General features: G+C 40.1%; 1 protein-coding gene across 2 annotated transcripts in view; it reads left to right on the forward strand.

Annotated features, from left to right (window-relative positions):
• Nucleotides 1-2,217: 2,217 nt before the first annotated feature.
• eno4 (enolase 4) overlaps nucleotides 2,218-26,794 on the forward strand; it is a 91,173-nt gene continuing 66,596 nt past the window's right edge. Inside the window, exons 1-2 of one of the 2 annotated variants that reach the window (XM_073027838.1) lie at nucleotides 2,218-2,463; nucleotides 13,665-13,793. In XM_073027838.1, coding sequence (XP_072883939.1) covers nucleotides 2,287-2,463; nucleotides 13,665-13,793 — 306 coding nt within the window. In that variant the 5' untranslated portion in view covers nucleotides 2,218-2,286. The remainder of the gene's footprint in view (nucleotides 2,464-13,664; nucleotides 13,794-26,794) is intronic. The other variant, XM_073027839.1, reaches the window with a different exon arrangement.

Raw genomic sequence — 26,794 nt, forward strand, 5'->3', positions numbered from 1 at the left:
AAAAGGGTAAAGTCATGGTAAAATTATTTAGATTGAATAATGATGAGTAATAGTGGAAAATGGAAATATGTTCGCTGGATAGAAACACTACATTGAATAAAGCTCAACAGCCTTGCTAATTCTTCAAGATGAAAAGTTAGACACATTCATAAAAAATGCCCACCATTTTTTTAATGCCTGCAAATATTAATTAAATAGCAAAATGCCCGGTTTATCACAAATAAAAAATTCTTCCTCCCATATACCATTTAGACAAAATGCTCAACCACGAAATAATTTTTCCTCAGTAGTTTTATTAACTAATAAGGAGCTCTGCTTCCTTTCACTCAACGAAAGGAGCTCTAAGATATTAATTATGACTCATTGCATTGGGTTCTTTTATGTGACAGAACTCTGAGAATGCCCAAATTAGTTTGTTTGCTATCAGTCTAACATTATTGGAATTGTGGACCTGTGCTAAAGTTCTCAATGTAAATTGTACATCACCAAAACACACTAAATAAATTTCTTCAGCAAAGATAAATTCACAAGATATACACAAATTGATGACAGTAGTAGTTGTCTAAGAAACATCTCCAAGAGGACAACAATCTTGTCATGGTTTGGAGAGTTGCATGTCTCAATGACCTGGAGAACTATGTTGCCTGGAGTCAAGGCTTAGTAGTTTGGCTCTTAGTAGGGTTACCCATGCCAACCAGATTATAGGGTAGAGGCCAAACTAAGAATGGTCCACTGGTCCTCCAGGTTCAGGAGTTCAGTTCAAGGCCAAGCACCCTGACTGGTCAAACAAAACTGTTACGGTGTTACAGAAACAGCATTGAAGAATCCTTCTACATCTGTGTGTGAAAGTATTCCTAAGTCTCCATGGGAGACTCACATGGATGACAGTAGTGAAAATCGAGAGGAAGCTACTGAAATGATGGGAGAAGCCCTGAGCACCACCAAGACCAAGATCGAAAATGGTGGACGGTGACAGAGGACCTTCATTGTTGCCCTAAATGCCAGCAGGTGCAACAGTCAGTAAGTCGAAGGAATAACAAACAGAAAACCAGAGTTGTAAAATACATATACAACCTCCCTTCATACCCCTGCTCTGATTCTCTGTTTAGAGAGGAATCATTAGAGAAATATAAGAGAAATGCATTACTGGGGAACAGTACCTCTTCTTCCATCTAACAATATTGCAGCCTCTGCAACTCAATTCAAGACCTTTGTCTTCTCTGCCTTTTCACAGATGAATTTATGTCTCTGTAATAATTACCCTTCCACTGACATTTCCTCTGGTCTTTCACAAACACAAGAAAATCTGCAGATGCTGGAAATTCAAAGCAACACACACAAAATGCTGGAGGAACTCAGAGGGTCAGGCACCATCCATGGAAAGGAGTAAACACTCAATGTTTCCAGCTGAGACTCTTCTTGACTTCTAAATAGGAGATAGAAGTGACCAGTGTGGGGTATGGAAAGTATGATTTTGGTGGCAGAGGATAGGTCTTCTCCAGAGTGGATGAGGTCTGGGGTGGTGTTGGAGAGTTTTCTGATGGTCTGGAGTAGGGTCCTTTTTGAGGGCTAGAAATGAGGTGTCCTGAAGAAGGGTCTCAGCCTGAAACATTGATGGTTTACACTTTTCCATACATGCTGCAAGACAATCCGAGTTCCTCTAGCTTTTTGTGTGTATTCCTCTGATCTTTCTACCTCTCCTCCTCTCCCATGCACCTGAACATAAGTATTTCCATTATTTCCTCGATTCCCACTTCTAAGGAAGATCCAACATATATCTCTCCCCCCCCCCCCCCCCCCACAGCTGTCGTTTGACTTGCTGAGTGTTGGCAACATTTTCCATTGTTATTTCTAGGTATAGCCCTTTTGAAAGAATATGTTGTCCTGACCACAGGGAAGGCTTCAATGTTGATATTGCAATAACCCATGGTAATAGACTATTCTTAGATGTAATTATTCATCCAAATTGACAGCACCGCTGGCAAGTTGGCACCTTGTGAATCCCACAGTGCTGTGCCAACCCACATATTGGGTTTAGGCTTGAGCCTGGGCCTTCCCTGAGGTCTACAACCACCCTATACAACGAGCTGACCTGGGCGCCGGCTCTCCGCGGCAGCTTCTCCCTCCGGCGCGCCTGGGCGCTCGAAGCCGCGTGATCGCGCCCGTGCTCGCGATCGCTGGTCGCCCAGCAACCAGAGGGACGCGCGGCCTTTATCCAGGCGACCGGCCGTTAGTCTGTGGAAGGGGGTAAACGCCCAAGGTTGCTCTGAGCGGTGGTTGTGCGGGATGTCAGCGAGCGCAGATCAGGTCGCTAACGGCTGTGGTAGCGCGGAGGCCAGCGAGTTCCACCGTCTCAAGCAGCGCGCAGCCGAGTATTACCAGAGCAACGCGGTGCCGCAGAGAATGCAACAGGTGCTCAACACCATGTTTTATGAGAAACCCGACGATGTTTACGGTCACCTGGTAAGTTGTTCTCAGAGGGGCGAGAGATGCAAGATTCTACCAGCACAGACAAACTAGCTTACGTGTGCTAAGAATGCAGAATAAACCCAGAAACACTCACCAGGTCAGGGTGTATCCACCAAGGGGCGGGGGGCGAAGAAACAGTTAACGCTTCAGGTGTGGTTTTATCCGTGTTTGTAAGTCTGGGCACAGGTTGACAAAGTTGAGGTTTGATAGTATAGTGTTCAGTAATACAGTGTTCATGCTAGTTGAAAGTGTTAGTACAAATGTGAAATTCCCGTTGTTTGCTAATTCAGGATCTCTCTAATTACTGATATATTGACACTTAATAATACTGTGATAAATCAATGTTCCAAATAATTCTCACAGGGAGATGGATCTTTTCTTTCAGAGAGACCTTGAAACCCTGCTTCGACAGCACCTGATCAAGTGACTACTTCTGTCCACGTGCACATTATTAGCGTACGAGCCAATTCTGCTCTCCTAGTATAAAAAATGGCAATTATATAAAAATGAAATCTTGACTTTTTAACTAGACTTCTTAACTTCTTAACCATTTGGTGGTTAATGTGGTTTTAAACAAGAAAAAAGTGAATATATCTGTGATTGGCTGATATATTCACTATCAAGATGAAGAAAGCTGGGAACTATTTGACAAAATAGATTGGGACAATTGACCATTAAATATTATAATAACTTAGTTATATGTGAATTTAGTTTAACAACATTGATTTCAATCACTTGAAATCAAACTGGAAAGCTAAATTTTAGGTCATGTTTTAGATAAAATAGCCTATTGATTTTTCATCTACGTTCCACATACAGTGGTTATTCTGCATTGTTATAACACTCTGTGGACTTGATTTCTATTTCTGAAAAAGAAATCGATATCATCCACCATATCTTGTGTGCAAATCAGATTGCAGCTTCCAGCTATTGCACATACAAGTCAGTCATGTCGTAAAGGTGCTTCACATTTCTAAGTGGCATTCCACCATCTGGATCTCCATTTGTAAAGTATTGAACTGCCAGAAGTTCCTGACCTTCAGTAGATGTAGATTTAAAACATTTTACTGTATATAAGCATAGCACACGAGTCCCAATGAAGGGTCTTGACTTGAAGCATTGGCTGTTTATTCCTCTCCATAGATGCTGCCTGACATGCTGAGTTTAATTTTTGTTTGTTGCTCTGGTTTTCCAGCATCTGCAGAATCTCTTCTGTTTGTGATTTACTGTATATAGGCATTTGCTCATTCTTCTAGTAGTATGACCAGTCTTAATTACTGACATGAATCTCATCAGGCACAAAAAATTAACTTTATTAAATGTGATGTTAGATTTTTTGAGCTTTTGATTTTGGGCATGCTTTCTATGTGTATTACTATATTGTAATTACACCCCTCCCTCAAAAAAGGCATAGCCTGTAAGTCTAAAATGTAGTGGGAGTTGCTACAAATACTCGGAAGGCAGGCAAGATCTGTGAAGAAAGCAACAAAGCTAACATTTCAGATTTTCCCTCTCTTCATTTTGTGTTCTGTAAGGGAGTCAACATTAAATTTGTTTCTAACTTGCACATACTTACTTGGATTTCTGGTGTTCTATCATACATTCCATTAAGGTTTCAGCTTACTGTAGTTTACATTAATAAACCTTTGAATTTCAATATTAGCTTATTGGTATACTGCAAATAACATACAGAGAAGACTGTATTATGTCAATTATCTTAAAGTTTTGAATGTGGAAGCTCCAATCTATGGGACAAGCTTGCACATTTTTAATGTATGGTGTAGTTGTTCATCAAAGATTCACATGACATAAGACTGATTACATTCCGAAACAATCCACTGGCAAGTCACTAAGCCAGTGCCCTCCCACCAGCCACTTCCTGTCATTATAATAATCTGCCTTGGACCTTGGATTGAATTTTAGATTGGCAGAAAGGAACCCTTCTAAATGAATACTCAAGGGTTCAGAAGCATGAAAAGACTGTTTTGCATCTATTATGTATTCCATTAATTTGTTATATGAAGTGTCATTATATGGGCGATACTGGCTATGACCATGATTGTTCTTGCCAATTTTTTCTACAGAAGTGGTTTACCATTGCCTTCTTCTGAACAATGTCTTTACAAGCCATTATCAATACTCTTAAGAGGTTGTCTGCCTAGCATCAGCAGTTGCATAACCAGGACTTGTAATATGCACCTGCTACTCAGCAGACCATCCGCCACCTGCTCCCATCACTTCTCATGGCCCTGATCGGGGGGGCTAAGCAGGTACTCACCTTGCCCAAGGTGACATGCAGGCTAGCAGAGGGAAGCAGTGCCTTACACCTCTTTTGGTGGAGATGCATCTACACCCCATCAATAATCTAGTGTAAATTAAACTGACTGCTGTTGATTAAGGAAAAACTAGAAAACCAAATGTGTACTTTGACCTATCTTGACAGCATTTTATCCATATTTGAGTTGGAATTCACATTATTAATGGCAGAGATACCCCTGTATTTTTAATTCATTTCCTCAAGTTCACCCCTGGTTTATGCAATGCCATAACATCATACTTGGAGTATGCACCATCATTCTTGACAATGGCTGTAGTGTACTTTAGATTCACAGACAGTGCTATCATGAACTTTTTTCTCTGAGAGAAAGACGCTGCTAGATCTTCAGAAAGGACAATCAAAGGCCATCCCATCTGATGGGAAATTAGATTAGATGTGGCAAAGTTATTTCCCATGGTAGGGGAGACCAGGTTAAGAGGACATGACTTCAGGATTGAATGATTGAAGTTACTTTAGTCAGAGGGTGGTAATTCTGTGAAATTTGTTGCCACGAGAGGCTGTGGAGGACAAGTCATCGGGTGTATTTAAGGCAGAGATAGACAGGTTCTTGATTTGCCGGGGTATCAAAGGGTATGGGGAGAAGGCAGGGAAATGAGGATAACTGGAAGAATTGGCCCATGATTGAATGGCCTACTTCTGCTCCTTGCCCCACACCTCCTGCAAATCAGTAACTTTATCTTGTTTAATCCTGTTAGGCTGTTGTATTTTCCAGACTTTTGCCATGTACAGGTTCCACTTTCTTCGTATATAAGGCACCAAGTTAGAAATCAAAATAACATTGTTTTGACTCTTGCGTTATATTTTGTGCCTCACCAGAAGTCCCTCTATTCTTACTCATTGCTCATATATATGAAACATAAACTTTTTATTTTAATTGTTGTGTTGTATTTCAAAAATTATAAAATGATCAATAATTATCTTAAGAGCTGCTCATATCAAATGTATGCGTACTCACTGAAATTCTTCTTTCAACAAGTCATTACCACAAAGCAGTTTTCACCTCTGAAGAAATGTATGCCTCAAATGGAATATTATTCAGGAGTTTCAGAAATGAGGTTAAAATATTAGTGGTAACTGTAAATGCTTTCAAATATCATTACTGCTGCACTTTTGGTACCAACTAGAATAGCCTCTGAGAATGCAGTCCAGATACAATCAATATATCATGTCGAGTTCAATTCAGAGTCTAATTGTTTCTATTACGTTTTTTAAGAAACAAAATCTGCATATTACCATATATTTATGCAGGTATCATCACTACCAATCCTTGGTCACATAGTATTCTAAAACAGGAGAATGCTTTTGTCATCTGCGGTAGATTGCAGATAAAATACTGAATTCATAGACTATAATTTACAACAGGTGTGGACAATAGTAAAGCATTTGCAGACAATTTATGTGAGAGGTGGAGACAGATCTTGTATGGGTATGGATGTGGGTAATCGGGGAGGAGGATTTGACATTTAAAATCCTTGATTTGAATCTGAAATGCGTATTTAAGAAGCAAGGGGAGAAACCAAAGGATGAAGGAAGAGGTTCAGATTTGTGATGGTTTGCAATTCTTTAGTCCTAATATATATAAACTAATGCGGTTATTATTAGAGGACCAAGTCCTGCCCGCATGTGTTATCTACAAATTATGAATAACCAGACTGCATTCTTAATAAATGGTAACTTGGAAAGTTATCAGTGTCAGAGTGAAAATTCCCCTCAAGAAAAGGAAAAATTAGCAGAATTATTGTTTTGGGAAGGGAGTATTGTGAAAATACTCTATTAAGATAATTGTATCAATTATGATATTTGTTGTTCTGCCTGAAATTTAATTTAAAAAAATTTTTTGGTCTTGTGCAGTGCCTATAAAAAAAATATTCATTCCCCCTTGGAAGTTTTCGTGTTTTACAACATTGAATCACAGTGGATTTAATTTGGCTTTTTTGGCACTGATCAACAGAAAAAGTCTCTTTCATGTCAAAGTAAAAACAGATCTCTACAAGGTGATCTAAATTAATTACAAATATAAACCACAAAATAATTGATTGCGTAAGTATTCATATCCTTTAAGTCAGACACATCAAATCATAACTGGTGCAGCTAATTGGTTTTAAAAGTCACATAACAAGTTAAATGCAGATCTGTTTTTAGAGACTTGTATGCAGTCAAGGTGTTTCAATCGATTTGTAGTAAAAATCCATCTATATCTGGAAAGTCCAACTGCTGGTGAGTCAGTATCCTGGCAAAAACTACACCATGAAGACAAACGAACACTTCAAGCAACTCTGTGAAAAGGTTATTGAAAAGCACAAGTCAAGAGATTTCCAAGTCACTGAATAAGACCATAAGACCACAGGATATAGAAGCAGAAGTAGGCCATTTGGCCCATCTGCCATTCAATCATGGGCTGATCCAATTCTTCCAGTCATTCCCCACTCCCCTGCCTTCTCCTCATATCCTTTGATGCTAATCAAGAACCTATCTATCTCTGCCTTAAATGCACCCAATGACTTGGCCTCCACAGCCACTCGTGACAACAAATTCCACAGATTTACCACCCTCTGACCAAAGTAATTTCTCCACATCTTGTTCTAAATAGACAACCTTCAGTCCTGAAGTCGTGCCCTCCTGTCTTAGACTCTGCTACCATGAGAAATAACTTTGCCATATCGAATCTGTTCAGGTCTTTTAACATTCAGAATGTTTCTATGAGATCACCCCTCATTCTCCTGAACTCCAGGGAATACAGCCCAAGAGCTGCAAGGTGTTCCTCAAACGGTATCCCTTTCATTCCCGGAATCATTTTCGTGAATCTTCTCTGAACCACCTCCAATGTCAGTATTTTCTAAAATAAGGAGCCCAAAACTGCACACAATACTCCAAGAGTGGTCTCACAAGTGCCTTACAGTGCCTCAACATCACATCCCTGCTCTTATATGCTATACCTCTGGAAATGAATGGCAATGCCATTTGCCTTCTTCGCCACCGTCTCAGCCTGGAGGTTAACCTTTAGGGCATCCTGCACAAGGTCTCCCAAGTGCCTTTGCATCTCTGCATTTTGAATTCTCTCCCCAACTAAATAATAGTCTGACCATTTATTTCTTCCACCAAAGTGCATGACCATACACCTTCCAACATTGTACTTCATTTGCCACATCTTTGCCCATTGCCCTAAACTATCTAAGTCTCTCTGTAGACTCTCTGTTTCCTCAACGCTACCCGCTCCTCCACCTATCCTTGTATCATCAGCAAATTTAGCCACAAATCCACTAATACCATAGTCCAAATCATTGACTTACATCATAAAAAGCAGTGGTCCCAACACAGAGCCCTGTGGAACTCCACTGGTAAGTAGCAGCCAGCCAGAATAGGATCCCTTTATTCCCGCTCTCTGTTTTCTGCCTGTTATGTTACTTTTGGTTAAACGTACCATGGGTTAACAGTAAAGAATCATATTCCAGAAGAATTAGAGAACTTTTATTTATACTAATAAACAAACATGTCTTAACCCAGCCACGTGCTGGACCATTCTGGCAATCCCGCGCATGCTCAGTACTCTGTCCAAACATGTACTGGCACATCATCACCATGTCTTCCTTTCCTTAAAGAGAAAAACAATTAACAATGTTAATCAAAGCAATTACATAATTTAACAAGTCTCTATCAGTCTCTCTGTGGGTTTACGAACACGAGTAGACCTAAGTGGTACACACAGATCTTGTGTTTCCATGTTATTATTTACATGTTTTGTCTCATCTGCAGCAGTTAACTGAATCTCTGAAGTTGGCTCTTTCTTGAGGTCTTTGCGATTTCTTCCTAACACTGCTCTCTCCTCTGTTTGGACCGTGTATGATCTGGTCTGTGTCCATGTGTTCCTTTTATCTTGTATCCTCACTTTCTCTCCTTGTCCTTCAGACAAATGTCTCCTTAGATAAGTCAATTCATGTTCCACTTCCATTTGTAATGAAATTCGAATCTTTTTTTCTTCATCTAATTCATTCATTAACTGTGTAATCTTTTTTTTATTCTGAGACTTCATCATTTCAATAATACTTCTCAATTCCTTCACTTGTGCTTTCACTTCTTCCTTATACTGTGCCCACTGTGAGTGTTCTTGCTCTAGACGGTGATGAAACTGAATCTCATATTCTCTCAGTGTCTCTTTCATTATCGCTTGCATTGAAGCAACCTCCTCCTGCCATTGCTTTTTCATATCATCAGTTGCCTCCTGTTTGGTTGTCTCAGACACTGCAGCTACCGCTTTTATATTCTCCATGTCAGCACTTGCCTCCATGAGCTGGACCTGCAGTCGAGTTGCATCACCTTCTGCCAACTGTAATGCAACATTCTGTCACTTCAGCTCTCGGAACAGAAACACTGCGGACAGCGGGTCCCAACCTCCTCTGGAGCTCCGCACTGAATTCCGTGGTTCGAAAGTCCATCGCACTGAGACCGGTTAAATGGGACAAGTGGGGGCTGTGCTGGGCTTGGGTACTGTATTTGATCCTCCACAATGTTCCGCGTGGGAATTTAAACTGGAGGTGGCAGTGTTTTTTTTTTATGAGGTCAAATTGCGAGCTTGACATCAACCCGGCACGGATGGTACGGGAGTCACTGGATCGACATCAACCCAGCACGGGAATGGTCTGTCACTGGATTGAACTCGGGAACCTCTGTTCTCCAGCCCGGTGCTGATCTCACTGCGCCACCAGCCGACCAGAATGGGGGAGGGGGTGTCAGGGTGAATCTCTCTAAGGAAAATTTAAGCCAAATACAAAGTTACACACTCAACGCAGTGTCAACGGCAATGACTTAAAATGGCAGACGGCATTCTCCTTCATCGGTTCGTAAGCACGAATTGTCCGTAAGTCGGACGTTCGTAACTCGGGGACTACCTGTATATAAAATTCCTCATGTTTATCTTCAAGCACAGCATTTACTTGTTTCATTTTATTTTCCTTCTTTCTACCTTTACAACAGCGAGAAAAATGATTAAGCTTACCGCAGCCATTGCAAATTTGCCATATGTGGGGCACTGATTTGGACGATATTCCCGCACACAGCGATCACATGACTTTTTTCTTTCGAATGCCGTCTTGCTCTCTGTTGGTTTCATTGACGTATTTTTATATTTCTTGAGTATTCACGGTTTTTTACAGCTTTTACAATGCAGATTTCGACAAAAAGTTCTTCAGTCTGCAGCGTCACGGTCTAAGCTTTGCAAAGCACCAAAGCTTTTTCAAAATTTAAATCTTGCTCACTCAGCAGCCTTTCTCTCAGAGCATTATCTCGAATGCCACAAACAAGTCTATCTTTAATGAGAGAGTCTGTAAGTGATCCAAACTCGAATGTAATACTACACTTTCTTAACTCGGTAACATACTGATCAATTGTTTCAGCAGCTCTCTGCGCACATGTGAACAATTTATATTGGTCATACATTAAATTATGCTTAGGTATACAAAATACTTCAGATCTGTCCATTATTAACTTTAAATTGAAATTATCTCCATCTTCAAAGACAAAATTATTGTATACCTCTACTGTGACATTCCCGATTACATGGACCAAAAGCACAACTTCGGTTTTTTCCGATTTTTCTCATGATCGATCGCTGATAGGTACAGTTCAAACTGTTGCTTGAATATCCTCCAATTCTCAGCTACATTGCCAGTCAGCTGAAGTTTTGGTGGGGGTTGTAAACCTTCCATTTTACTGTTTACAGTTCGAACTTTTTTCTTCTTTGTCTCAATTATCTTCGATTCTCGATTCTCCTGTATTATTCTTCCAGAACCACTTCTGACACCATGTTATGTTACTTCCATTTAAACATACTGTGGGTTAACAGTAAAGGATCATATTCTGGAAGAATTAGATAACTTTTATTTGCAGTAATAAACAAACACGTCTTAACCCAGCCACATGCTGAAACATTCTGGCAATCCGGCGCATGCTCTGTGCTCTGTCCAATCATGTACTGATACATCATTGCACGTGATATCACCACACTGCCTATCAGCCAATGTTCCACCCATGCTAGTAACTCCCCTGTAATTCCATGGGCTCATCTTGATAAGCAGCCTCATATGCGTCAACTTGTCAAAGGCCTTCTGAAAATCCAAGTACACCACATCTACTAAATCTCCTTTGTCTACTCTGCTTGTAATTTCCACAAAGAATTGCAGTAGGTTAGTCAAGCAGGGTTTTCCTTTCAGGAAACCATGCTGGCTTTGGCCTATCTTGTCATGTGCCCCCAGATACTCCGTAATATCCTTAACAATCGATTCAACAACTTCCCAACCATTGATATCAGGCTAACAGGTCTATAGTTTACTTCTGCTGCCTCCCACCCTTCTTAAATAGCAGAGTAACATTTGCTATTTTCTACTCATCCGGTACAATGCCAGAATCTATCAATTCTTGAAAGATCATTGTTAATGCCTCCGCAATCTCTCCAACTACTTACTTCAGAACCCGAGGGTACATTCCATCAGGAGATTTATCCACCCTCAAACCAGTAAGCTTCCTGAGCACCTTCTCAATCTTAATTTTCACTGCACGTACTTCACTTTCCTGACACTCTTGAATGAAGGTACGTTTTTTCAACTTATATTTCTTGACAAGTGCAGATGACCTAGCTTCACATTAAGGAAAATAGTGATACAGCCCATTTTCCAGGATCTCAGTTCATTCCACCCACCCCCAAATAATGTGGTGGTCACCTATATTAGTTTCTACTATCTTTTTCAATTTGACAATTAAAACCTTTTCAAATTTTGGGGATCTAAGAAGCAAGGGCAAAAGTTTATATCATTTGTTCCATAATTTATAACCATATAACAATCACAGCACGGAAACAGGCCATTCCGGCCCTCCTAGTCCGTGCCGAACTCTTAATCTCACCTAGTCCCACCTACCCGCAATCAGCCCATAACCCTCCACTCCTTTCCTGTCCATATACCTATCCAATTTTACCTTAAATGACACAACTGAACTGGCCTCTACTACTTCTACAGGAAGCTCATTCTACACAGCTATCACTCTCTGAGTAAAGAAATACCCCCTCGTGTTTCCCTTAAACTTTTGCCCCCTAACTCTCAAATCATGTCCTCTCGTTTGAATCTCCCCTACTCTCAATAGAAACAGCCTATTCACGTTAACTCTATCTATCCCTCTCAACATTTTAAATACCTTGATCAAATCCCCCCTCAACCTTCTACGCTCCAATGAATAGAGACCTAACTTGTTCAACCTTTCTCTGTAACTTAAGTGCTGAAACCCAGGGTAACATCCTAGTAAATCGTCTCTGCACTCTCTCTAATTTATTGATATCTTTCCTATAATTCGGTGACCAGAACTGTACACAATATTCCAAATTTGGCCTTACCAATGCCTTGTACAATTTTAACATTACATCCCAACTTCTGTACTCAATGCTCTGATTTATAAAGGCCAGCGTTCCAAAAGCCTTCTTCACTACCCTATCTACATGAGATTCCACCTTCAGGGAACTATGCACTGTTATTCCTAGATCTCTCTGTTCCACTGCATTCCTCAATGCCCTACCATTTACCCTGTATGTTCTATTTGGATTATTCCTGCTAAAATGTAGAACCTCACACTTCTCAGCTTTGAAAACCCACCTCATTATCCACAACACCTCCTACCTTAGTATCATCAGCATACTTACTAATCCAATTTACCACCCCATCATCCAGATCATTTATGAATATTACAAACAACATTGGGCCCAAAACAGATCCCTGAGGCACCCCGCTAGTCACCGGCCTCCATCCCGATAAACAATTATCCACCACTACTCTCTGGCATCTCCCATCTAGCCACTGTTGAATCCATTTTATTAGTCCAGCATTAATACCTAACGACTGAACCTTCTTAACTAACCTTCCACGTGGAACTTTGTCAAAGGCCTTGCTGAAGTCCATATAGACTACATCCACTGCCTTACCCTCATCAACATTCCTCGTAACTACTTCAAAAAATTCAATAAGGTTTGTCAAACATGACCTTCCACGCACAAATCCATGCTGGCTACTCCTAATCAGATCCTGTCTATCCAGATAATTATAAATACTATCTCTAAGAATACTTTCCATTAATTTACCCACCACTGATGTCAAACTGATAGGTCTATAATTGCCAGGCTTACTTCTCGAACCCTTTTTAAACAATGGAACCACATGAGCAATACGCCAATCCTCCGGCACAATCCCCGTTTCTAATGACATCTGAAAGATCTCCGTCAGATCTCTACACAAACTTCCCTCAAGGTCCTGGGGAATATCCTGCAAGGACCCGGAGATTTATCCACTTTTAAATTTCTTTAAAGCGCCAGTACTTCCACCTCTTTAATTGTCATAGGTTCCATAACTTCCTTACTTGTTTCCCACACCTTACACCATTCAATATCCTTCTCCTTAGTGAATACCGAAGAGAAGAAATCGTTCAAAATCTCTCCCATCTCCCTCGGCTCCACACATAGCTGACCACCCTGATTCTCTAAGGGACCAATTTTATCCCTCACTATCCTCTTGCTTTTAATATAACTGTAGAAGCCTTTCGGATTTACTTCCACCTTATTTGCCAAACCAAACTCGTAACTTCTTTTAGCTTTTCTAATCTCTTAAGTTTCTTAAATTTATGATAGTAAATGAAGGTTCATTCTCATAAAAATATAACAATTCTTATAGTTGAAATGATTAAAACTTATAAGATGCACTTAACCTTTGGTTAGTGCAGACATAATATGTGTAATGAATTTTCAGCATGTCTTTGAAAGTAGCAAAGGGTTCTTTTATTTTTTAACTTTATTTCTAGTAAGGTAAAGTTGTATTTTTTTTAACAGGCAAATTATTTTGTGAGCTTTGCAAAGCCAGCTGCAGTAAGCAGAATTATTGGAAGAGAAATACTGGACATAAACAGTCAATCGACAGTAGAGGTGGAGGTATTATGTACTATAAAGAATTTTGAAAAGGTGTGAGTATATATTTTCATAATTTGGACAGTTTAATTTTATTTCCAATAATGCCTCATATTACTACTAAGTTTTTATATAGATATAAACACACTATATTTTGTGGTTTAATTGGCTTTCTTGACAGCTTAGCATTAGAGAATTTTTTAAATGATCCTTTAGCCCTTTCAGCTCAATTTCCCATTTCTTTTCAAGCTTAGATGATCTCACCTAGGCTACAGTACCTCTGAACTAAGGAGGGCAAAACAACTGAAATATTCATTCCTGGTCCTAACACAGCTTTATTTAGAATGGAACGGAACAGCATAGTGCAGGCCAATGTTTTAACCTTCTTCTCAATCTATCTAACTTTCCCTCCTACGTAGTGCATAACCCTCCATTTTTCTTTATTCCAGGTGCCCATCGAAAAACCCTCAAATGTCCCTAATGTATTTGCCTCAAACACAACCCAAACATTGCACTTCAGACAGTTATCATTCGCTTTGTAAATAAAAACCTACCTCTGACATCTTCCTTAAACCTGCCTCCATTCACCTTAAAAAGATGTCCTCTGGTATTAGCTATTGCCGCCCTGAGAAAAAGGCTGTCCACTCTTTCTATGCCTCCAATGATCTTGTGCACCTCCATCAAGTTGCTTCTCATCCCACTTCGCTCCAAAAAGAAAAGCCATAGCTTGCTCAGCTTTTCCACATAAGACATGTTCTCTGATCCAGGCAGCATTCTAGTAATCCTCTGCGCCCTCTTTAATGCATCCACAACTTTCCTATAATGACGTCAACAGAACTGAACACAGTACTCTAAGTGTGATGTATCCAGAGTTTTATAGAGCTGTAACATTAGTCTGAGCTCTTAAACTCTATCCCCTGACTCATGAAGTCCAAAGTACCTTACGCCTTCTTAACCAACTCATCAACTTGCCTGGCAACTTTGAAAGATCACCACGTATAACACACTGGAGGAACTCAGCAGGTTGGGCAGCATCCATGGAAACGAGCAGTCAACATTTCGGGCTGAGACCCTTCATCAGGACTTTGAGAGATCTATGGACTAGGACCCCAATATTCATCTTTTCCTCCACACTGCTAAGAATTCTGGCATTACCCTTGTACAGTGCCTTCATGTTTGACATTCCTAAGTATCATTTCACACTTCTCCAGTTTGAACTCCATCTGCCATTTCTCAGCCTAGCGCTGCATCCTGTTTATGCCTCATTATAACCTATTACAACTTTCTACACTAGCCATAACACCACTAACTTTTGTGTCACCTGCTAACTTACTAACCATCCCTTCCACTTCCTTATCTAAGTCATTTATAAAATTCACAAAGAGCAGGGCTCCCAGAACAGATCCCTGCAAAACATTACTAGTCACTAGCTCTTGGCAGACTACTCTATATCCACTACCACCCTGTGTTTTCTGTGGCCTAGCCAATTCTTAATCCATGCTGTCAAGTTTCTGTGATCCCATGTTTCCTGAATTTCTGGATGACCCTTCCTTGTCGAATACCTTACTAAAAATCCATATAAACCATATCCACTGCTATACAATTATCAATTTGTTTTGAAAAAGTCAGTTAGGCTCATGAGGCATAACCTCCCCCTCACAAAGACATGCTGGCTATCCCTAATAAGACAATGTCTTTACAGATATTCATAAATGGTATCCCTAAGAATCCTCTAGATTAGTTTACCCAGGACCGAGGTAAGACTCACAGGTCTATAAAGCCTTTTATGTTTCTTGAACAAAGGTACACTATTTGTCATCCTTTAATCCTCTAATTCTAATCCTTTGGCTAGTGAGGATACAAAGATCATCTTCCATGCCTTAGCACTCTCTACCCTCATTTCCTATAGTAACCTGGTATATCCTGTCCATTCTTGGGGAATATATCTATAATTATGTTTTTCAAAAGTTTCAACACTGTCTCTTTATTAACTTCAACATGCTTCAGCATATTAGTCGGTTCTATGCTGACCTCACATTAATTAAGGTCTTTCCACCTGGTGAAGTAGTCATTAAAGACATCCCCTATCTCCACTGACTCCAGGTACATGTTTGTCCCCTTATCCCTGAGCAGACCTACCCTCATTCTAATCATCCACCTATTTAAAGTTCAAAAGTTCGAAGTAACTCAAAGTTATCCACCTATTTTTCATGTACATGTAGCACACATCGGCATTTTCCTTAATCCTTCTTGCCAAGGTCTTTTCATGTGCCTTCCATCTCTCCTAATTCCCTTTTAAGCTCTTCCGTGACTATTTTATAACTCTTTAGAACCCTGTTTAATCTTTGCTTTTTAAATCTTAAGTATGCATTCCTCTTCCTTTTGACTAAAAGTTCCATCTTTCTTGTCAGCCATAGTTCCTTTGCTGTATCATCTTTTTCCTGTCTCATTGGGACAGTGGGAACATGGATTGTTGTCATTTGAGGATAGCATTTAACATCCTCATTATTTGGATAGCATTTTTGAAATAATGCCACTGAGCTAAGGCACCTGACAACAGTGTGGAAATCAAATTCTGCAGCAGATGGGGAAAAGAAAGACATTAAGAAACAGAGGATAAATAAAAGATATTTTATAGTCAGAAAATAGTACTTTCAATATTGCAAAAGGAATTTCTGAACATTTCTTTCTATTGTGTTGAAGCTACTTACGAACAATATACTATATTTGAAAATTCAATTATGTAGTTTATGTTGTTGTTCTACAGACATTCATGCATTATTACAAAAATGTTCCCCTGAAGTTTGTGAATATATATAATTAAGCTAAAGCTTCAGTTTCATTAAGTAATTCATTCTGAAATTCAATATGTTGGAGACAAATTACATCTGTGAAACATTACCATAGTATATCAGGAAGCTTGTTTTTCTGTGATATGCTGTATTTTTGTTTTCATTTTTGATTTTCAAATAAATAAATCAGAATCAGGTTCAATATCACTAGCACATGTCGTGAAATTTGTTAACTTTGTGGCAGCAGTACAATGCAATAGATGATAAATATATATAGAAAAAAACTGAATTCCAGTAAGCGTGTGTGTGTGTGAGAGAGAGAGAGATGTGTGTGTGTATTAAATAATTAAATTGATAAGTAGTGCAAAAATAAAAATTTAAAAGGTTATAAGGTAGTGTTTATGGGGTTCAATATCCATTTAGAAACCAGATGGCAGAGGACAAGAAGCTGTTCCTGAATCGCTGGGTGTGTACCTTCAGGCTCCTGTACCTTCTTCCTGATGGTAACAATGAGAGTAGGACATGTCCTGGATGGTGGGGGTCCTTGATGATGGAAGTCACTTTTCAGAGGCACCAATCCTTGAAGATGTCCTGGCTACTACAGAGGCTAGTACCCACAATAGAGCTCATTTTATAACTCTGTAGTTTCTTTCAATCCTGTGTAGTAGTCGCCCTGCACATACCAGATAGTGATGCAGCCAGTCAGAATGCTCTCCACAGTACAGCTGTAGAGGTTTTCAAGTGTTTTTTTGTGACAAACCAAATCTCCTCAAATTCCTGATGAAATATAGCAACTGTCTTGCTTTCTTTATAGCTGCATCGATATGTTGGGTCCAGGTTAGATCCTCTGAGACATTGACACTCAGGAACTTGAAGAACAAGTAATAGATTTTAGCCTCTTACAAATATGGGTCTATTTTATCCACCATTTCCCATTGTTAATAATATTTCAGCTTGTATACTGCAAATTTGAGAAATCTCCTGTTATTATAGAAATTACGTGATTCTGACATAAATAGATATTGCTTTGAAGCTGTCACAATAGCAGGAGGGTAATAATTACAGCTGCCCAGTACATCTTGTACTGGGCATGATTCTCAACCACTTTTCCTAAGTTCACCAAAGGTTTGTGCTGGTGTACTACATGCAGACCCATCATGGTCTAGGTGACTTATTTACCTTCAGACCTTTCAGCTTCCGAAGCACCTTCTCCTTAATAATAGCAACTACACTCACTTCTGCCTCCTGGCACTCTTGAATTTTTAGCATACTGATTGTGAATTCCACATTGAAGACTAATGCAAAATATTTATTAAGTTTATCTGTCATTTCTTTGTCTCCCATTACTACCTCCCTAGGATCATTTTCCAGTGGTCTGATATCCACTTTCGCCTCTCTTTTACAATTTATATATCTGAAAAAACTTTTTGTATCCTCTTTTACAGTATATTATTCACTCGCTTACCTTCATATTTCATCTTTATTCTCTTTATGACTTATTAATTGCCTTCTGTTGGTTTTTAGAAGCTTCCCAATCCTCTAACTTACCACCAATTTTTGCTATATTGTATGTACTCTTTTGCTTTCGTACTGCTTTTTAACTTCCCTTGTCAGCCATGGTTGCATCACCCTCCCACTGGAATACTTCTTCCTCTTTGGGATATATCTGTCCTGTGCCTTCCAAATTGCTCCCAGAAACATCAGCCATTGCTGTTCTGCTGTCCCTTTTCAATCAACGTTGGCCAGCTCCTCTCTCATGCCTCTGTAATTCCCTTTACTCCACAGTAATACTGATATATCTGACTTTAGCTTCTCCCTCTCAACTGCAGGGTTGAAACTATCATATAATAATCACTGTCTCCTAAGGGTTTCTTTATCTTAACCTCCCTAGTCAAGTGTGATTTATTAAAGAACACCCATTCCAGAACTGTTTTCCCCTGGTGGACTCAACCACAAGCTGCTCTAAAAAGCCATCTCATAGGCATTCTACAAATTCCCTTTCTTGGGATGCAGCACCAAACTGATTTTCCCGATCTACCCGCATATTGATAGAACTGCCTGAGTCTATAACTCTCTACAACTTCCATGAGATGGTTTGTTTTTTTTTCCCAGTAGGGAAATAGTTCTGTATTCCCAGAAATGAAGAAAGGCTTTTTCATATTGGGTAAATATTCTAATACTATGCCAAAGCTGAAGTTCAAAGTTCAGTGTAAATGTATTATCAAAGTACATCATGCACTTAAAGATGGCAGTGCGACGAAGTTTGCAGTGGCCTTTCTGGAGTTGATATCTGTTATTTGTCAAGTGGGGTGCCGTGCACAATCCTAATCTGATGAAAAACAGACATGGGAGCACGGAGGAACATCTGGAAATCTCCAGGAAGGCCTTTTTCGTTGCTTCTGCTGTTGTGAGGTCCAGGTCACTGCTGGGAAGAACATGCCCCCAGTCCTCGGGGTCGCATTGCCAGTGGCTGGTGGCAGGGGCGTTGTAGTGCGCTCGGCAGCGGATGGTGCTCAGAGAGGCTGTGCCAGAGGGGATGGTTGGAGGCTCGCAGGTTTGACGGACTCAGAGTCCGCTGCGGTCGTGCTGCTTTCACTGTGTGCTGTGTCTGCGAGGCTGAGTCCGGCGGCACCGTGGAAGTCTATAGCTGGGATATTCCCTTCTGCCGCCGGCGTGGGATGACCCTGAGGACTTGTGGAAACTGTGTGGTGGTTTCTTTCAAACTTATAGTCTTTTATCATCTTTGGACTATTTTTATTGTGCCCATGGTCTGTTTTTTATTAATTATGGTATTGTTTGCACTGTTGTAACTATGTGGTTTTGTGTAGGTCTTGTAGCTTTAGTTTTTGGTTTGTTGGGTGGTAGAGTTGGTCTCCTGACTTGGTGTGTCTAGGTAGTCTTATTTTGTTTGGTGGGTTTGGAGCTCCTTGGGAACGCATAAGATGGTAGCACAATATTAATACGCAGCAGCCTCTCCGGACTCTGGATTTGGGGATTGCCAAACGTTATGTGGATTTTCTGGCGTAGTCTGTTTTGCTGTGTGCTTTTGTGATATCATTCTGGAGGAATGTTGTTTCATTTTTTAACTGCATTGCATTTGTGGTTGCTAGATGACAATAAACCGAAATTCAATTCGATATCACCATATACAACCCTGAAATTCATTTTCTTGCAGGCATACTCAATGCATCCATAATAGAATAATGACCATAATAGAAGCAGTGAAAGACCACACCAACTGGGCATTCAACTAATATGGAAAGGACAACAAACTGTACAAATACAAAAAGAAAGAAATAAGCAATAAATATCAAGAACATAAGTTGAAGAGTCATTCGTAGTGAGTCCATAGGTTGTGGAAGCATTTCGATGATGTGGCAAGTGAAGATGAACAAAGTAATCCCCTTTAGTTCAAGAGCCTGACTGTTGAGGGATAATAAGTGAACCTGGTGGTGTGATTCCTTAGGCTTCTGTATCTTCATGATGGCAGCAGTGAGAAGAGATCATGACCTGAGTGGTGGGGGTCTGTGATGATTGATGTTGCTTTCCTGCAACATTGCTCCATGTAGATGTGCTCAATGATGGGCAGGGCTTTACCTGTGATGGACTTAGCAGTATCCACTACTTTTTATAGGATTTCCTGTTCAAGGGCATTGATGTTTCCATACCAGGCTTTGATGCAACCAGTTAATATTCTTTCCATCATACATCTATAGAAGTTTGTCATAGTTTTAGATGTCATGCTGATAATTCATAATCTCCTTACATCACTATATCAGCATGCTGCTCCTAGGTACCCAGGTATCTCTTGGTCTATGTTAAATGTTATGGGCAATGAAAAATTGCTACCAGGTCATGGAAAGCATAGTTGAATGATCAGATAAAATAAGTAAGCCAAATATCAACATAAAAAATAAAGCAAAAAATTCACTTTCAAAATAGTATACTGCACTGAAGACACTTTAAATGAGTTAACATTTTTGCAAAAATATAATTTGTTTGCTTCCTTATCTTAGTATTCTTTTCCTATAATATATATGCTACAATAAAGTCAATTCTTTCATGGTTCTAAAGAGTTATAATTCTTTAGACTTTCTTTCCTGTCCATCATTCTTGTCTATTTTTAATGATTTCCAAATTTGTTTCCTTTCATGAGCAACATTCTTACAGAAAAGCATGATTTACTATTTCTACTGCATGATTCTATTTCTACTGCATGTTTCAATGATGCAATTGGGCAGTGTGAATGTAAGTACAATAATATGTAGAATATACCATTTAAAAGAAATCAATGAAAGCAGTTGTTCAGGTGTTAATTACTATTGTGTGAATAGGACTGTGGCACCAAACTGATGAGCACTCAGTGAAAGGGGGAGTGCCTTTCCAATTTTCTGTAGATTATCTACTATATGCACCTGCTTCTTGACATGCCTGTCTTGGAAAGCTTCTTAGAGAAGCCTGTCATAAAGCAGTTGAAGTTAGGACGTAGCTGCAGAGACAATTTCAGAAAAAATAATCTAATCAATTGCTCTCCATTATACCTACCCTTGAAATTCCCTACTCTTTTCTTAAAACCAGAAATTGACTTTCTTTTACAATAATAGCCATGATTGTGATCAAAAATACTGTGGCATTGGTGTGTACGGGTACCACATAGAAATGCAATTTCAATTTATTTGAAAAGGTGCTGATTTAGAGCTTCATTGACAAAATGATGTATAAACTAAGCACTTGAAAATAGTTTCACAGTCCAGGAGTCCTGCTTTCTTCAGTCCTTTTCATGAACACTTATTATCAACAGTAATGATAATATAGGTACTTTAAACCCTTTCACTTGTATACCTGAAGGTCTTGGAAAAGAAATTACAGCTGGCATGTTTTGGTGGCAACTATTTTGGATAGAGCCTACCTTTTATAAACATAAAATGTGATGATACTAACCACAAGAAAACAAAATGGATTGACTAATGTTAGTAATTGAGTAGATAAGGAAGGCTTTGTTTCAGTAGGCATCAGAGGGGTTATGCGTAGAGCTTGGTGATATGTGTCAAATTACTTCCAATTATGGTTTACCTATAATCTTCAAATAAATTTTACAAAGTTCTCAAGATCAAAGGCAGCATAAAAAAATCTAGGGAGTGAGGTAGACCAAGAGCTGGTAGATGATGAGGGAATTCAGGTGATGAGAGAGTGATAGGCAGGTACGGGAAGCAGGAGAGTAAAACAATGTAAGAAGCTGGGAGGTGATAGGGAGAAGTGGCAAAGAGCTGAAGAAGATGGAACCTGATAAGAGAGGGCAGTGGAGAACACGGCAGTGGAAAAGGCCATGGGCAAATACATAGGAGTGGGAATGGGAGTTGGAATTACAATAGTTGGCCACCTGGAGATACCAACTGGTATAGTAGATGGAGGGATCATGCTTAACAAAGCAATGGCCAAATCTTCATCACTTTTCTCTGATGTAGAGAAGGCCATACTAGGAGCCAGATTGAAGCTAGAAGCAGATTGGAAGAGCAGCGCCTCATATTACCTCTTGGTAGTCTCCAACCTAATGCATGAATATCAATTTCTCTCACTTCTGTTAACCACTGGTATCTGCCACTGCCTTTTTTCCTTATCCCTATCACCTTACCTTGTTCCTCTCCCCTATCGTCTCCATCTGTCCATCACCCACATGTTCCTCCCACTGGTTTCCCTCCCCACCACCTTCCCTTTATTCTATTGTCTACTATTCTCTCCTATAAGATTCCATCTTCTTCAGCATTTGTCACTTCTACCTATCTCTTCCCTGCTTATTTCATCATCTCCACTCTCCCCCATCCGTCATCTGCCAATTAACCCCCCCCCCCAGATTTACCTGATTTCACCCATCACCTTCCAGCTGATTCTTTTTCCCACCCTTTCCAACTTTTTATACAAGCTGTCTGCTCTCTTGCCATAAGACCATAAGATATAGGAGCAGAATTATGCCATTTGACACATCGAGTTTGCTCCACCATATCATCATGGCTGATCCATTTTCCTTCCCAACCCCAATCTCCTGTCTTCTCCCTGTGTCCCTTCATGCCCTGACTAATCATGAATCTGTCAAACTCTGCCTTAAATATTTCCAATGACTTGGCCTCCACAGCAGGTTGTGGCAATGAATTCTACAGATCCACTACTTTCTGGCTAAAGAAATTCCACCTCATCTTCATTCGAAAAGGACTCCCTCTATCCTGAGGCTACATCCTTTGATCCTAGACTCCATAGGAAACATCCTCTCCACATCCACTCTATTATGGCCCTATAAAATTCAATAGGTTTCAATGAGATCACCCCTCATTTTTCTGAATTCCAGTGAGTACAGGCTCAGAGCCATCAAACGCTCTTCATATGACAAGCCTTTCAATCCTGGAATCATTTTCATGTATCTCCTTTAATCCTCTCCAATGTGAGCACATCCTTTCTTAGATAATGGGTAATGGGCCCAAAACTGCTCACGATACTCCAAGTGAGGCCTCACCAGTACCTTACACACATTACATACTTGCTTTTATATTCTAATCCACTTGAAATGAATGCGAACATCGCATTTGCCTTCCTCACCACAGACTCGACCTGCAAATTAATCTTTAGGGAATCCTGCATAAGGACTCCCAAGTCTCTTTGCACCTTTGATTTGAATTTTCACTCCATTTAAAAAATAGTTAATGCTTACATTTTTTTTACCAGAGTGCATGACCAAACTCTTCCCAACACTGTATTCCATCTGCCACTTCTTTGCCCATTCTCTAAATCCTTCTGTAGTCTCTCTAGTTTCTCAAAACTACATGCTCCTCCATCTATCTTTGCATCATCTGTAAACTTTGCCACAAAGTCACCAATTCCGTCATCCAAGTCAATGACATATAATGTAAGTAGAAGCAGTCTCAACACAGACCCCTTGGAACACCACTAGTCACTGGCAGCCAACCAGAAGGCTCCCTTTTTCCCCCACTCTTCGCCTGTTGACAATTTGCCCCTGCTTTATCCTTACTAGAATCTTCCTTGCAATACCATGGGATCTTGACGTGTTAAGCAGCCTCATGTGTGGTACCTTGTCAAAGGCTTTCTGAAAATCCAAGTATACAACATCCACTGATTCTCCTTTTGTCTATCCTGCTTGTTATTTCTTCTAAGAATTCGAATAGATTTGTAAGGCAAAATTTTTCCTTGAGGAAACCATGCTGACTACAGCCTATTTTATCCTGTGCCTCCAAGTACCCCAAAACCACAGCTTTAACAATTGGCTCCAACATCTTTCCAACCACTGAGGTCAGACTAACCGACCTATAATTTTCTTTCTTCTGCTTCAAAGATTCAAAAGTTCATTTATTATCAAAGTATGTATGCAGTATACAGTCGGCCCTCCTTATCCACGGATTCCACATGCGCATTTTCAACCAACTGCGGATCGGGAAAACCTGGAAGTTCTCTCTCCAGCACTCATTATTTGAGCATGTACAGACTATTTTTTCTTGTCATTATTTCCTAAACAATACAGTTTAACAACTATTTACATAGCATTTACATTGCATTAGGTATTATAAGTAATCTAGAAATGACTTAAAAGTACAGGCAGTCCCCGGGTTATGAACGAATTCCGTTCCTGAGTCCATCTTTAAGTCGGATTTGAGGTCGGAACAGGTACATCTGGTATTATTTAGCGTCAGTCAAATGTTTTTCTTAGTATATAGTACATAATTTTACCTTTCTGTGCATATAAAGTACTTAAGAAACATACGTATTTCAATAATTAAACCACTGCGTTGCTTAGTAATAATTGTAGCTTTCATCGGGGCAGGGCCTTTCACATGCTCCATTAAAATTGTTCTGATCATTGACCGACTGTAGCCTAACGCTTTTCCAATGACCGATGGCGTTTCACCTTTTTCCGATCGCTTTATTACTTCCACCTTATTTTCAATCGTGATCGTGATTATTTTCATGAACAGAAACACTGCGGATTCAGAGCTGCACTGCCAGGTCCTAATGTCCCCGCACAGAGCAAGTTAAATAAAGTCCGGGGTTCCGCTGGGTCCTAAAGACCACTGCACTGAGCCAGGTTAAATAAGGGACTTGAGCATCCGCGATTTTTGTTATCCACAGGGTTCTCGGAACCAATCCCCCGCGGATAAGGAGGGCTGACTGTATAACTCTGAGATTCTTCATCTCCAGGTAGCCACTAAATAAAGAAAACAATGGAAGTCAGTTCAAAGAGAAACAGCAAACCCTAAGAAAGAGCAGCCTGGAGGGAGAAGCAGCAGCCATGCCTCTGGCACTGAGTCTGGCCTGTGACTCAGAAAGGTAGGAACTGAACAGGATAACAGCAGTAATAAGGGACTCTATAGTTGGGGGACAGTTAGACGATTCTCTGGACATGAAAAATAAACACACATGATAGTTTGCCACCCAGGTGTCAGGGTCTGCGATATTTCTGAATGTGTCCACAATACCCTGAAAAGGGAGGGTGAGTAGCCAGAAGTCGTGGTACATATTGATACCAACGACACAGGTCGAAAAAGAAGGAGGTCTTGAAAAGAGAATACAAGGAGTTAGGAAGGAAGCTGAGAAATAGGACCTCAACGATAGTCATCTCAGGATTGCTGCCTGTGTCATGCAACAGTGACGATAAGAATAGAATGAGGTGGTAAATTAATGTGTGGCTGAAGAATTGGAGCAGGGGGCAGAGATTCAGATTTCTGGATAATTAGGACCTCTTCTAGAGAGGGTGGGCCTGTACAAAAGGGACAGGTTGAACTTGAATCCAAGGGGGACCAATATTCTTCTGCACAGGTTTACTTGAGCTATTGGAAGTGCTTTAAATTAGTGTGGTAGTGGGATGGGAACCAGTATGATGGAGCTGAGGATGAGCCAGCAGGTTTACAAATAGATGATGAGTGTAACATGCATGTAGGGAAGGATACACGAATGATTGGTTAAAAATGCAGATAGAGCAAAGAGTTAAATTGTACCCCAGAGGCAAAATTCAAAAGGATGAAGAAAGCAGGACCGAAGATGCACATGGCTTTTAGAATAAGGTGGATGAACTCATGGCACAATTAGAGATTGGTTGGTTTGCCTATTGTGGGCATTACTGAGTTGTGACTGAAAGAAAGCCATAGTTCAGATCTTGACATCAAAGCATATACCTTGTATGAAAAGGACAGGCAGGAAGGCATAGGCGGGGGTGTGGCTCTGTTGGTAAGAGATGGAATTACATCTTTAGAAAGAGGTGACATAGGGGCAGAGAATGTTGAATCTTTGTGAGTGGAGTTAAGATACTGCAAGGATAAAAAAGCATTATGGGAATCATATATAGACCTCCAAATGGTAGTCAAGATGTGGGCTTGAGATTGCAAAGGGAGCTGGGAAAGACATGTAATAAGAGCAATGTCACAATTGTAATGAGGGACTTCAATATGCAAAGGAATTGGGAAAAACAGGTTGGTGCCAGATTGCAAGATAGTGAATTTGTTGAGTGCCTATGAGATGGCTTTTTGGAGCAGCTTGTGCTTGAGCCTACTAGTGGAAAGGCTATCTTAGTTTGGGTATTGTGTTAGAATCCAGATCTTAGTAGGGAGGAAAGGAATCCTTAGGAAGCTGTGATCATAATACAGTTGAATTCATACTGCATTTTAAAAGGGAGAAGCATAAATCACGTGTGTCAGGATCGCAACAGAATAAAGGGAAATACAGGGGCATGAGAGAGAGCTTGCTCAGGTTGATTGGAGGAGGATATTGGCAGGAATGACAGCAGGGCTGAGATGGCTGAGGTTTCAGGGTAGTTCACAGGATATGTCCCACAGAAGAAGTTGTTCTCAAATGGCTGGTGTAGGCAACTGTAGTTGACAAGGGAAGTTAAGGACTGCATAAAAGCCAAGGAAAGGGCATATAAGGTTGCAAAAGTGAGTGGGATGTTGAATGATTAGGACGCTTTTAAAATCCAACAAGAGACAACTAAAAAAGCTATCAGAAGTGAAAAGATGAAATATGAGGGCAAACTAGCCAATAATATAAAGCAGTTTTTTTCAGTTATGTAATGAGAAAAAGGAGTTGAGAGTTGATATTGACCCACTGGAAATATGCTGGTGAGGTAGTGGGGGGATGAAGAAATGGCAGTTGAACTTAATGAGTACTTTGCATCAGTCTTCACTGCGGAAGACACTAGCAGTGTGCCAGAGTCTGTGACTGTTAGGGAGCAGGAGTGAGTGCCATTACTATTACAAAGGAAAAAGAACA

The sequence above is a fragment of the Hemitrygon akajei genome, chromosome 23 (genome assembly GCF_048418815.1).
Source record: "Hemitrygon akajei chromosome 23, sHemAka1.3, whole genome shotgun sequence".
Taxonomy (NCBI): domain Eukaryota; kingdom Metazoa; phylum Chordata; class Chondrichthyes; order Myliobatiformes; family Dasyatidae; genus Hemitrygon; species Hemitrygon akajei.